The sequence below is a fragment of the Macaca fascicularis genome, chromosome 1, assembly GCF_037993035.2.
Source record: "Macaca fascicularis isolate 582-1 chromosome 1, T2T-MFA8v1.1".
Classification (NCBI taxonomy): domain Eukaryota; kingdom Metazoa; phylum Chordata; class Mammalia; order Primates; family Cercopithecidae; genus Macaca; species Macaca fascicularis.
Genome location: NC_088375.1, coordinates 31,979,691 through 31,994,696, shown reverse-complemented (window position 1 = coordinate 31,994,696; position 15,006 = coordinate 31,979,691). Strand labels below are relative to the sequence as shown.

The window sequence follows — 15,006 nt, the reverse complement described above, 5'->3', positions numbered from 1 at the left end:
TCAACTGCCTTGACGTGGAAGCCGGCCGCTAACCCCTGCATTCTTCAAGAGTCAACTCTACATTTTGGACAATTAAGAAACGGAGGCAAGTAAAAAAGAAAATTGAAGACATAATGGAGAGACAAAAAAAAAAAAAAACAAAGACACAAAGATGAAAGAAGATAATGAGAAACAGATTCATGAAGCAATCAAATAAGAGGCTACAAAATGGAACTGTTACCAAAACATGTGCAGAAATGTGTAACATGTTGGGGCAAGAGGCAGGAAGACAGACTTTTGATACCTGCCTCATGGGAATCAGCTGCCTATCCCTTTTTTCACCTCAGCCCTAATCAATAGTAAACACATCTAAACATAAATTTCATAAATTTAAATGGAAAAGTAAATAAAAGACAAAGCAAAATCCCTAGAGAAAACTCACCACACCATATTACCCAATGAAACATAAATTAAATATGTTCCAGAAATATGTGCTAACATCAATAAAATTATTATGAAATTGGAATACAGGAGTGTAATCCCAGGCTCTTGAAAATATGAGATTAGGTTGGTGCAAAAGTAATTGTGGGTTTTGTCATTTAAAATGGGAAATGGCACAATCACAGCTCATTACAGCCTCCTGGGCTCAAGTGATCTTCCCACCTCAGCCTCCCGAGTATCTGTAACTATAGGCATGTGGCACCACACCCAGATAATTTTTGTATTTTTTGTACAGACAGGGTCTTTAACTCCTGGACTCAAGAGATCTTCCTGCCTTGGCTTTCAGAAGTGTTGAGATTACAAGCATGAGCCACCATGCCCAAGCAAGTACTGATTTTATTACTGATTAATGCCTACCAAACTACACAAGGTGATGACAAAGAACAGAGCAGTCGTATAACTAAGCAATTCTCTGACTCTCAGTGAAATCTAGTATTGAGTGTTATTTGACTAACATTGTCTTACATTTTTAAAAAGTAAACCATGTAAGCCATGAAATGATCTACGCTCAACAATAACCTCTAACTTCTTTCTTCAAAACAGTATAATCCTACTCTAATTCCATAATACGAAAATGAAGGTAATATTAAAAAGTTATATCTTCCTTAATTTACCTGAAAACTATGAAACACATTTGAAGGATAACAAAAACTATATTTGTTACTAATAATAGAATATATCACTTAAGTACATGAAAATACTTAGAGTATGTTTTAAAATTTTTATACAGTGTTGGAGAGTTGAGAAGAAAACTGTTAGTTCTCAAATTCACATATAATTATAGTTTTTATACATGTAGATATCACTATAGACAGACAGTAAATGAAAGATCTCAAAGGATGGGGATCAAGAAAATTTGATTTAAATCATTCTGTAAAAAAAAATCACAAGCAAATGTATAATTATGCAAGAAAAGAGAAAATAAATTGTATATTTTCTTAAAGAATCTCTTTCATTAATTCTTAGGTTTTTTTTCTTTTCTTCTTTTTTTTTTTTTTTGACATAGGGTCTCACTCTGTTACCCAGGCTGGAGTGCAGTGGTGTGATCTTGGCTCACTGCAGTCTCTGTCTCCCGGGCTCAAGTGATCCTCCCGCCCCAGGCTCCCAAGGAGCTGAGACTACGAGCATGTGCCGCCACACCCAGCTAATTTTTGTATTTTTTGTAGAGACAGGGTTTTACCATGTGGCCCAGGCTGGTCTCGAACTCCTAGGCTCAAGCAATCAGCCCGCCTCAGCCTCCCAAAGTGCTGGAATTATAGGTGTGTGCCACTGCACCCAGCCAATTCTTAGTTTATTTTAATAAAGGCCTTCCAGTACCTACATATTCAAGGCATTTACATTACAACATAATGAGTACTCTTTATTCTCCTTGCCTGTCTCATTGTTTTGGTTAGTAAATTTTTAGTAACTATAAATTTCTGATGAGATCTTTGTAAATTTTATATTTATATCAGTAATGTGGTTTTTATACAACAGCCTGTGGTTTTTATAAATACCAATGGTACAGACACAGCTGGAATAACCTCATTCTATCAAAAAGCTCAATGCCTACACCTAGACAAGGTGACGACAGAGAACAGAGCAGCCATATAATTAAGCAATGCTCTGACTCTCAATGAAATCTAGTATTCAGTGTTATCTGACTAATAAACTGCCTTAATTTTTAAAAAGTAAACCATGTAAAGAAAAAGCAAATATTTACTTGGCTACACATGACCTACAGGGTTTAATTTAGTTTTGAAACTTATCAAATAAAAAACGATGTAACAGATACCATAATTTGACTTTTCAATTAAATATTCACTAAAGGTTATTCAATCAAAAGAAAAATATCAAATTAAACACCCCCTCTTGAGAATTTCCAATATTATCATTATAATACATTCCACCAACCCAGAGTAAAAATTCTTCTTTAGCTAAATGTTTTATTAAAAGCCATCTGCTACAATAGTACACTGGAGAACAGAAAGAAGACAGGCTTTACTCTGAGCAGTACCAGTAATCAGATGTGAATAAAGGCAGGGAAAATTTATCTGTCCATATAATGATCAACAAAGCAGAGAATTTTCAGAATCTTAAAATGAGCCACTCTTGCAGTTTTTTTTTATTATTTCAAAAAGAATTTTTGACAGCAACTACCAAATTAATATTTGCAACTATTGCCCTTTTTGCTCTCTGGAGTTTATAAAACAGTGCTGCTTCTTTGCAAGTTTATATTGTTTTACTTTAGTCAATCAATATTTTTTCAGTTAATTAATTTTAAAAATTAATATGTATTATCATCCTAGCACAGTACCTGGCACACAATAGGTACTTAAACATTAACTGAATAGATGCTTTAATAAGTTAAAATCTTATTACATCAACCTTAGATCACCAATTAAATATTCTTTTGTGATATCATTTTGACATGACATATTTCCCAAGGCTTATCATGATATGTATTTGTTCTAACAAGAATAAACTTACATTAAGTTTCTATTTAACAAGGAGACACGCATTGATGCATAAATAGATGACGGCAGCCAACTAGCATGAGAGTAGGCGAAGGAACACACTGATTTAACTCTCAAAGGCTTCCTGGATAACCTATCCAAGCTAACTCATTAAATGGAAGCTGAAAAACTACATAAGCCACTCCCTATACTACATGCCCTCTTCTATCCCGCTCAGAAATATTCTTCAAGTCCCACCTCAGATATTCTCTCCTCTGTGAAGTCTTCCCTGGTTCACTCAAGCAGAGCTGTCACTATCTCTTCTGCATTCTACATATTTGATTAAGACAGTTATTATAACTTGTATCATAATAAAATTATCTATCAGTGCATAAGCCTGGTTTTCCTAGCTGGACTCCTCAAGGGTGTGAAGTCTTTTTATCTACATAGCCCTAGAAACAATAGAGAGCCTAGCCCATAAAAGTTGATCAATCAAGAGTTAGTGAATAAGTGAATGAATAAGTGAATGAGATTAATACCTCCCTTCCAGTCTTGATTACATCACACAGTATTTAGGAGTGATTTTTAGAGAATATCATTTGACTTTACTATATAGTTGAATTTGCATAATCACTAAAATAATTCATATAACCAATACAAAGTCAAATTTTAGAATGCAAATACTCCATGATATTCACCAACCAGAAAAAAACCCCAAACCAGAAAAATACAAACCTGACACTTCGTATTTCAGTTTAACCAGCTGTTATACACATCATGTGCTCTTATAAAAACTGTGTAACTGGAAATTATCTAACACAAGTATTAAATTAGAAACATACCCTGACACCAATATCCATTATTAGTATTAACATTACTATTACTGTTGTTCATGATGTAATATCATATTGATAAAGACAGTAGAAGCTAATCATGAGTACTTACTATACGCCAAGCACTTCATCATTTTATGTAATTTACACAAAAATCCTGGTAGATACTACTATTAAGCCTGCTTTAAAAATGATGAAACTGAGGCTTAAAAAGTTGGGATAATGTTCCAAGATCACAAATTAATACATGGGAGAGGTGAATCTTAAATCCAGGTCTATCAACCTGTAGCACTGAAATATTTTTAAAAGAGTAAGTTGCAATGCGCTATGATCACACCTGTGAAGAGCCACCACTCCAGCTTCAGCAACATGGTGAAATCCTGTCTCTTAAAAAAAAAAAGAAAGAAAGAAAAGAAATGGCGCGCACACACACACACACACACACACACACACACACACACACACTCTCATATATAAACACACTTTTGAAAGAGAAGATTCATTTGGGAGAAAAACAGGAATTCAAGTGGTAGAGAGAAAGAGCTCATGGCGTTATTATTTCTAAAAGCTTATGAATTAAAAGCTTATTTTGATTTTAACAAAGTATGTGGTACAAATGTTACATAAAGATAATTTTTAAAAGAGAGCATACAACTACAATCTAATATTTGCTATGTTATATAAACCAGCAGATGTGATAGGTAAACTATACCATATATGTCATATAATTACTGAAAGTACACACACAGCTGTTATGCTACATAAAATTTGAGTTGCCCTAAAACATACACAATCCCCATTTCAAATGACTAAGAATATGTGAAACTATGATCATTGCTTAGTGGGTCCTCAAGCCAACAATTAAGAAATATTCATTTCAGAAGCTCTAAATTCTGTTTGCTTGTTTCTACACAGGAACAAGGTCATGATCCTTCTATTGTCCTTTCAGATCACCTCAAACGTTATGAAAAATGCAGCTTAATAGGAATAATAAAAACATCTCAATGATAAACAATAAAGGACATAGGATTTCAGAAATATGTGGTAAAAGTCTTCCAGTGATTCATCTGCATCAGTAGTACCTTATGCCTCAGTGGCAGGACTCATATAACAAGAGACAATGGTTGAAGGCTCAAGACTCATCTTAAAAGAGATGACTTGAAGTTAGGCGCTTTAGAACTCTTTCTTACTCACTGACTTGTAAGGTTTATACTTGTTTCCTAATAGAAACAGAATAGTTTCTAAATTATCAATTTTCATTTCCATACAATGAACAGTATATAGAAATGCGATAGCGTTTTTATTTCTTCAACCTTTTCTTTATGACTCTTTTTTTTTTTTTTTTTTTTGAGACGGAGTCTCACTCTGTCGCCCAGCCTGGAGTGCATTGGCGCGATCTCAGCTCACTGTAAGCTCCGCCTCCCGGGTTTATGCCATTCTTCTGCCTCAGCCTCCCGAGGAGCTAGGACTACAGGCGCCCGCCACTACCCGGCTAATTTTTTGTAATTTAGTAGAGACGGGGTTTCACCGTGTTAGCCAGAATGGTCTTCATCTCCTGACCTCATGATCCGCCCATCTCGGCCTCCCAAAGTGCTGGGATTACAGGCGTGAGCCACTGCGCCCAGCCTTCTTTATTACGCTTAATAATTGATGGTCAGAAAAATATAAAGAGTTTTTCCCTCTAAAGGATCTTTACAAGACCAAAAGTAGGGATGAGCTGTCCCTTTCATTCTAGTTTTGGGTTTTCGACTTTACGGATTCTACTATTTAGTAACTATGTGACAGCTTTCTTCATGGTAAAAATGGGAATCACATCACAGAAGCTGTTAGGCTTACATGGAAAGGATATATGAAAGCACTAGACATAATGTCTCCCACATACCCCATTAAATCTTTCAGGAAGCGTTTATCTAGCATCTACTGAAGGGCAGTCCTAGCGTTGAGTAGTAAAGTTAGAGCAGTGAGCAAAACCCAGATACCGTCTTTGCTCACTGGTAGTTTGCTCAGACAGTAGAGTCTAGAGTACCCCCATGGGTCATACGGAACTTCTCACCCCCTGACCATGGCAGGACCTTGCACAACTCTGTGTCTTTATGCATGGCACTGCCTCAGCCTAAACACATGCTCCCATTCTCTGCTCCTAGGCAGAAATGGCTGTATCCAGTCTCTGTCCTCACTTGTCACTTTGCTCATACCTGTGTCACAGTGCTTAAACATGTTATCGCTGCTGCTTTGCCTTTTTGACTATCTTCCCCCACTGGGCTGTAAACTCCTCAAGGATAGGGTATAGGTGTTATTCTTCTTTACACGTCTAGTACTTAGCATAGCCTCTGATACAGAAGAGATACTGTTTGATAAATAATGAATGAATTAGTGGTACAAGTAGATAACAGGGGGCTACACACTTCCTGTTTTCTTTCTCCCCGTTTCTCAGATGAATGTCTTGAAACCTGCACAGATCTCAAGAGCCCACAGTAATCTCCATATTTCCTATAGTACTTTCTGATGATGTTATTTCTGAAAGCTTACTTCAAACTTCCTTTAGGCATATATTGCTTTATAATTTTCCTCATTCCCTATCACTGGTGAGTGCTTATGTATTAGGCATGCAACTGAGTGCTTTATATAAATTATCTTATTAAATTCTCACAACAATCCTGTAAGATACATATGATTATGCCTATTTTACAAAAGAAGGAATTGAGACTGAAGATAGTTAAGGAGCTTGCCCAAGGTCACAAACCAGTAAGTAGCAGAATTTGAGATTCAAACCCAGGGTCTTCCTGCATAGTGAGCACCAAAATCTCCTCCTAAAGCGAAGCTACCACTGTTACCAAGGCAAGGTGTGCCTGAAAGTTCCTTCTGAAGTGGAGAGTGACTCAACATAATTCTCCATGGATTTACATATAACAGCTCTTCTGACTGGTCCTGCTTGGTCCTTGGTTCCAGATTGAGGTTATCAGTTGGTCTACAGCTCCTAACCTACTTCATTTTCACTTGAATCTCATCCAGAGATTTTCACCCTTTTTTAAACTTTGGTCCCTACAGTCATTTTCTACCAGTCAAAATGATATGAAGAACTTTATTTTCTATAGATTATAAAACCAACAAGACGATATAAAGTATAATTATTCCACACTGTAATCCCGGCCATATTCTATGTTCAGTATTATTGTCTATCCTACCATGGTAGGCCAATCATTGACCTACCGTGATTCAAGGTGACTCAATCTACATGACCCACTACCACTGCAAAATTCTCTAGGGGACTAATTCTTAAGGGCTGCCGCCTCCTTCCTGGCAAAAACAGAAGAGGTTAGTTCACCAGGAACCGCTGCTCAAATTGACCCACTGCTTATAGCTCTCCCCAACGAGATGAATAGGTTTCCTGCAAAAAAGACATTGCTTCATACTTAAAAGCTTTATCCAGGACCTAACACAATATAAGGCTATAGTTCATGGAAAAGAACAAAAGAATAAATAACTATACAAATAAGTCAACTATGACCTTATGCTCCCCTCAGGAGGGACAAAATTTTATTTATCATCTAGAATGTGTCAGGCAGGCCCTATACCAGGCATAGGATATCTCATAAAGAGCAACGCAGTTGTGGTCTTTGCTCCTCTGGATTTTAAAGTCTGCTGGGGAAGTGGACATTAATCAATTGCGAGTACACTGTGATAGCCCCCTCCTCTGAAGCAAGCAATGGCTGCTGACATAGTATAATAACAGATTCACAAAATTGAATATATTTGAGGTCCAAACAGGCATTAAAATGTATAAAAGATAGATAGGAAGTAATAGAGTAATACACCCATAGCAAAAAGAAAGTACAAATTTCACCCATAAGTGTATACCATTCTTTGATGTATTGATAGCTATACAAAGCATATTTGTAGGTTCTACCTAGCCTGCTGGTTGTATGTTTGCCACCCCTGAAAGAATGCTTCAGAATGTGCATTCCTACTATAGAATTAAATGGTAGACTACTTTTTCATGGAAGCCAAACCTTAAGTTTTCTGTAAATATATGGTTTGGCCGTGTCCCTACCCAAATCTCATTTGAATTGTACTTCCCATAATCCTCATGTGTCGTAGGAGGGACCAGGTAGAGATAATTGAATCACGGGGGTGGTTTACCCCATGGTGTTCTCCTGATAGTGAGTGAGTTCTCACAAGATTTGATGGTTTTATAAGCATCTGGCATTTCCCCTGCTCATTCTTTTCTTTCCTGCCACCATGAGAAGGATGTGTTAGCTTCCCTTTCTGCCATGACTGTAAGTTTGCTGAGGCCTCCCAGCCCTGTGAAACTGTGAGTCAATTAAACCTCTTTCCTTTATAAACTGCCCAGTCTCAGGTAGGTCCTTATAGCAGTGTGAGAAGAGACAAATACAAAATACTTTATATTCCTTCTTCCCTGTGTAATCTGAGGCCTCTGGTAGGGTTTTTATAAAGCAACTGTTTGTTCAAGCTGAACCATTTCATTAACTAACCTTGAAATCTTGCCATTCCCTTAATAAGACAGGAAAAATTAACTGGACCAAAAGAAGGACAAACAGCTGCTGAACCATGACCAACAAGTGCCAAATATGCAGGCACTTCTTATAGAAAATCCTCCGGGTGTTCGTGCCCTTTCCACTTAGTGACTAGTAAGCTCAGATGTATTCACTACCAAAGTACTTACATATACTCTTGGCTACAGGCACTAGTTATCTCATTGCTACCCCAAGGACAGTAAAAGGAAAAAATCATTTTTAGAAAAAATGACATTATTCATCTTACTATAAATGCAAGGAAGACAATAAAATTAAATATACCACTGTACTTTATGTCAAAGAAGTCTTATGATTTGACCCTGTTTATGATTTGAATAAACACACATGATTAGAGTCACATATTTCTATAATGTTTGTATGAAAATGTTTTTGAGAATTGTATTAACAATAGAAATAACATTAAAAACTTTAAGCTGTCATAGATTTATAAGCTGAATGTGAAAATATTTATTATACGACCTGAATTACACATTGATAGTCAATCTCAAGTGGTAATTAGTAAATATTTACACTATATATAGTGTAAATATCTAAAATAAACCAAATTTACATATATTTTTAGAATAATTTATTCCATAATAGGTATCAACTAGTACCACTATTAAGAGGCAGTTGGTGAACAGAAACATAGTTCTCTACTCAATACCTATTTTCTCTTTCCTCTTTACAAAAAGCCTAGATTTGGAGGGGGTAGAGGGGTGAATCAATGTGTCTATCTTTAAAAAAACATTTCTAGTTTTCCATGAAGATAGTAGCCATGTAACAGAATTCTGGTCAAGAATATACAGATGGGATTGTTGTTTGGTGCTTAAGAAAAATTCTTTAAAAGGGTGATAGACTTGGTTCTGAAATGCCAAAGAGAGGTCTAGTCTTTTTTCCAGCTCGTGGACGGTAACCTCTAAACCCTTGAAATTTCCTAAATAACAGGATTGTTATTTGTGGTAGGCCCCTCTAACCACATCTGATAGTTTATGTTAATCAGATGATTCATGGTAAGCCCCCAGATAGTTTAGACTAAGAAGAAGACTCATGATGTAGGCTACCCAAGCCACAAAGACCAACCATGTGATTAGAGCATTGGGGCTTTGAGCCACGCAACAGCCCCAGTATGTTATGGTTTGGCTGTGTCCCTATCTTCTTTTCCTCTGGGGAGGAAAGAAGGGGAGCCTAGAGATTGAGTTCTAGCAGGTAGGTGATGATCCAATCAATCATGCCTATGTAATAAAACTCCAATAAAAACTCTGGACACCAAAACTAGGTGAGCTTCCTGACTGGCAATACTCCAAGTGTATATTGCTACATATTGATGCTAGGCAGGTACTGAGCCCTTGAGGATGATGCCAGGAGGGCAACATATCCTTAAGAATAATGGAAGCTTCACATTGGGAATTCTCCTAGTCCCACATTCAGCCCTATACATCTCTTCCTTTGGCTGGTTCAGATTTGTATATTTTTGCAAAAAAAAGAAAAAAAGAAAAAAAAAAAACTCCACAAAACTACAATTGTTAAGTATAGCACTTTACTGAGTTCTGTAGGTTATTCTTGCAAATTATCAAACCTGAGGAAGTCTGTGAGGATCTACAAGTTTGAAGCTAGTTGGTCTGAAGTCAGGGTGGCACTAAGAACCCCCAAATTGTGGTTGATGTCAGAAGTCTTGAACAAAGTTGGCAGTCTGGAGGACTGGGCTCTTAGCCTCAAATCTGGCTACCTTGAGTTGACTTTGTTTTTCTTTTCTTCTTTTCTAAATGTAATGCTGGATGTAGAAAAGCCATCTTGTGACAACAAGGAGACAAATATACGCCAAGTCTATCAGACAGGGTTTAATCAGGTAAACTATTTCAAAAATGATGTAATGCAGGAATGAAGGTCCTTCATTCCTGAAAGAGCTGAAGGGCAAAAGACTGAAGATCCTGCTGTAGCAGTCTTTTGCCCTTCCAGCTCTTTAGGTGTGTCACCACAGCTATCGTCCAGAGAATCAGGAGGTTGCTGTGGCCACTCAGGAAAGGAAACCACAGGAAACAGGAACCCCAGAGCGAAGGCAAGTGATTGAGAATGAAATGCCCAGAGACAGATGCAAAAACTTCACAACTGGTGAAGCCCGGGTATCTGCCAACCACACTGCCAGAGAAAATATGGCTTTTGCCTCCCTGCAATCTTCACTGGCAGAAAATAAATCACAGCTAGAACTCCAGAGGGAAAAAATCTAAAAAATATATTTTATCAGCCTCCAAGTACCTTCCATATATTTTATTCATGATTTTTGCCATTCTGTTTTTTGTGGTTTGAGACTGGGTCTCACTCTGTCACCCCAGCTGAACTGAAGTCTGATGGCACAATCACAGCTCACTGCAGCCTAGATCTCCTGGGCTCAAGCAATCCTCCCATCTCAGCCACTCAAACAGCTGGGACTACAGGTTTGTGCAACAATGTCCAGCATTTTATTTATTTATTTATTTATTTTGTAGAGACAGGGTCTCACTATGTAGCCTAGGCTGGTCTTGAAATCGTGGGCTCAAGCCATCCTCCCACCTCGACCTTCCAAACTGTTGGAATTACAGGCATGAGCCACTGAGCCAAGCCCTATCTCCTGATCTTAAAGGGTTTTTTTTGCAAGTTGTATAATTAAAACTACCATGGTGTTTGGTATAAATGATAAAAATTTTCTCACTATATGAACATACACTGTTTATCAAGAATTCATAAATAATATCATGGGATGGTATTCTTTACATTTTTCCCTTGAAATTTTTAAAGGTATGAATTATGAGAGCCTCTTAGTGAAAAAAAGGGGAATGGCAGTTACCTCTTACCCCATGGCAGCCAATAAATGTATATAATTTAGTTTATTATTTACATGAAAAAGTACTCTGATGCCCAGAGTTATGACCTCTGAAAATTTCAATCAGATACTCCATCAATAAAAACTTCTAGGCATAAATATCTAATATACATATATTTATCATGTACAAGTGCTACTATACTAATATAGATATTATGAAGCACAGAAATTTAGATAGGATGTAAAAAAGATAATTAAAAATGCTATAAAATACTATTCAATATTGAATATGGATCATTATTTTTGTGTGTGAAATTTTTCTATTGTGTTAAACATAACAAAAAATTCACCATTTAGAAGTGTACAATTCAGTGGTTTTTAGTATATTCATAATCTTGAGCAACTGTCACCACTGTCTAATTCCAGAATATTTCCATCATCTAAAAACAAACCCCATATATCTGTTAGCAGTGACTGCCAATTCCCTTTTCCTCCAACCCCTGGCAACTATTAGTCCACTTTCTGTCTCTATAGGTTTGCCTATTCTAAACATTTTATATAAAAATAATCATAAAATATGAGTCAGTATTTTTAATATGTTTGTTATAGCAGTTTACAAAACAACAATGAAAACTTGTTTCTGCATCAGTTTTTTGATTCATGGTTCTGTTATCATGTCCAAAAAAGACTTGCAAAGATCCACAGACCCAAGTAGACATACATCATTTTTTCAGTCCCACTCATCAATCATTTTGTTGAAATTTGGCTAGGAAATATCTGCTTTCTCTAGGTTTTCTTTCTTTCTTTTTTTTTTTTTTTAGAGACAGGGTCTTGCTATGTTGCCCAAGCCAGAGTGTAGTGGCTAGTCACAGGTGCAAGTTCCTGGCCTCAGGCAGTCCTCCCACTTCAGCCTCTCAACAGCTGAGACGCCAGGCATATACCACCACGCCAGCTTCTAGATACTCATATGAATAAATCAGAAGGTGTTGTGTTTATATGCTTTTAACAATCAGTTCCAAATCCTCTGCAACTGCTTGTATAAGTTTTAAACATATTTAAAATTTCTGATTCCAGGTTAAGTGTGAAGATGTGAAAGTTTTTATAGTGATGCATGTTTTTTCAATGAAAAAAATCACAGAGGTGTTTAAATCGCCATATGTTTCAAAATGTCCATCTCTGTAACCTGAGTTTGTTTCCAAAAGTAGTTGCTTTGTCATTCATTATCATAATATGAATTCTTCACTGAAGGAACATATTAAATTAAAAAAAAACTTGAAATGCAGCATCCTGTGATAGCAATCTTTTTAAGCCGATCACACATTTTATGAGGATTAAGTTACACCTAGATAACCTGTAAATCCATTTAATCTAACACATGCAAAATGCAAGAAAACTGTAATATTTTGGAAGTTAATATACGAGTGTGAGCCCCACAATGATTCCTCCAAAGTGTGCAAGTTCCATTCTTCCCTCAGGTCACTCCTGAACCATGTGGGACCAGTGGCCACTGGATCCAAGGACCTCATAAACCCTCAGTACTATGGCACACCAAATATTAGTACAGCTTAGTATCCTTTGGTGTAATTATTTTTAAAAATATACAAATGGAACTTTGGACATTTTTTCCCACACACCAATGGATCATCCTGCATATTCCAATGTAGAGGCCATCAATCTTAAAAAAACAAAAAAAAGAGGTTAACGTTTAAAAAAAAACTGAATTCAGCAGTGATAATTATACTAGGCACTCAGAAAATATTTATGGAAGGAAAGGAGGCAAAGAGGAAAGAAAAGTAAAAAGAAATTACAGCAGATAAAAAGTTCTAAAAGTTCATATAGTCTAAGGAACAAAGTCTTGATTGTAAAAATCTCATTTATGAAGAGAGGTTCTTTTAAATTAAAAAATAAAATTTTACTATTATTTAAAAATCCAGTATTTAGAGTAGACTAAGTAATTAGGTGGTGAGACCTAGGGTGGTGAGTCTAGGATCAAGGCCAACACTTACCTTTACTTATGCTCTAAAACCAGGTATTTAGACATAAGCAAAGGAATTTACAGTGAAACCAAAGGCCCCTGACAGAAAAAGGGCAAGTATCTACATCATTTAAATGTTAGGTGACATAAACACAGAAGAATTTTTTATTTCATTTTAATGTTATTATAAAACTATAATAGAGTAACTATGTATGATTATAACTATATAAATCTCATAGAATTTAAAAAGGTTGAGAAGTTAGAAAACACTTGAAATATAAATATATTCCAATTTGGTAAATAGCTATTATAAAATCACTTGAATGAAAAGATGAAAACCAAGGCATACAGTATTCATAGATGACTAAGTGCATTGTTTACCACCACAAGTATTCAGAACAAAAGGTAGAAGTACTGACTTCATGACCTCAATATATTCATGAAGAAGTTCAAAGCATTTATGGCTTACGGGAGCTATGAAAACTAGGATTTATTTAATAGGTCATCCAATGAAAATAATATGAAATAACTTCCTACCTTTGTGATAAGAATTCGGTATCTATCCAGCATTGCCTGGTTGTCATGGCAGCCTGCCAGTAACTGCCATACCTCTGCCCTCAATGCTTCGGGGACACCACTCTTCACCAGAGTAGATAGCCCTTTTGGTCGTGCACCAAGGTTATTGTGCCTGAGAAGACAAGAAAATAATCCATTCACACTCCCTTTATAACTCCTGAACTGCTGTTGCTATGAAAAATATACTAGTTTATATAAAAGTGTAAGCTTGGCTCAAGAGAAAATTGTTTGCGGTGGGGCATTAAACAATAGTACTGCTTAAGCTCAGTTATGTCTTCAACTTTTTTTCTTGATCTCATCTTCTTTATTGGTGAACCAGATAATTCTACCTCCAGGAAAAGCTTTTTCTTCCTCTCATTTACTTTTAAAAATCATCCTATGGACTTATTCATAATAATGAATGTTTTAGTTATATATTGCTAGGCAACATTCCAAGGCATAAAATGAACCATCTGAATCCCCTGAAATGAATGTACAGCAAGCTGGACAATGATGTGTGGCAGGGAATAGGGTTCAGGAAATGATGTTGAAAATGGACCACAGGCCTATCACACCTTGACTATACCCACTTCTCTGAGGCCAAGCTGAGCTGGGCCAAGTGCCAAAGACAGGCTCCACAGTATAGGAGACATAAGGCATACATATTACAGTCAAGTTTTATGTGGCGGCCACATCCTGACTTCAAGGTCCTCCAGGAAGCCCTGTCTCTTGATGACCTAACTCGGAATTCTTTGTTCCAGGATAAACTTAGATATCAATGAACTTCCAAGTTAAAACGACCTAAGATAGGTTTTCTAGTAAGAAGAGTTCATTATTGTTTACATGTCTGAATTTGTCTCCCTGACTTGTTACAACAGCAAGTGCTCACTAAAGGAAGGACCTAGCCCTTTCCTACAATCACCAGAACTTACGCAACAACTCCAACTTGCTGGGGAAGCAACATATATTTATCAGGCTTTACCACATCCCGAAGGTGTGCGGCGTCAGAACAAAGGCAAAGATCTCTCCTCCTAAAATCAATGATCACAACATAGTAAATATGCTACTATGCACATCTGACCAAGAAACTGAATTGCATATCTCAATATTGTGAATGTAATTTCATCTGTCATCTTTTTCTGGGTGCCTAGCTTGAATCTGGAACTATATTCTATGCCTTTTTGCTCAGACTTTACTTTTATTTGCTGCTCACTTTTTATCTCTTAGAGCTGACTCTGGTGCAACCACTGGGACTCCAAACCTTGACAATGTACTCTGGTTTGATCTAACACCCCAGGCTCTGGTTTCAAGTTTTGAGCCTCAAAAGTCATAAAAGCCACACGTCTATTTTCTAAAAGTGACCTCCCAGCTACTTCACTAGATTATACACACT

General features: G+C 36.6%; 1 protein-coding gene across 19 annotated transcripts in view; it reads right to left on the bottom strand.

Annotated features, from left to right (window-relative positions):
* The window catches only part of RABGAP1L (RAB GTPase activating protein 1 like), a 799,577-nt gene that overhangs the window by 564,069 nt on the left and 220,502 nt on the right, over nucleotides 1–15,006 (bottom strand). For 18 of the 19 annotated variants that reach the window (XR_010581946.1, XM_065531860.1, XM_065531858.1 and 15 more), the window contains one exon: nucleotides 13,596–13,746. Coding sequence is in view for 18 of the 19 variants with exons in the window: in XM_065531860.1 (XP_065387932.1) it covers nucleotides 13,596–13,746 (151 nt within the window). In the remaining variant the exon portion in view is untranslated. Of the gene's footprint in view, nucleotides 1–11,874; nucleotides 12,759–13,595; nucleotides 13,747–15,006 lie in introns of those variants that run through there. The other variant, XM_065531876.2, reaches the window with a different exon arrangement.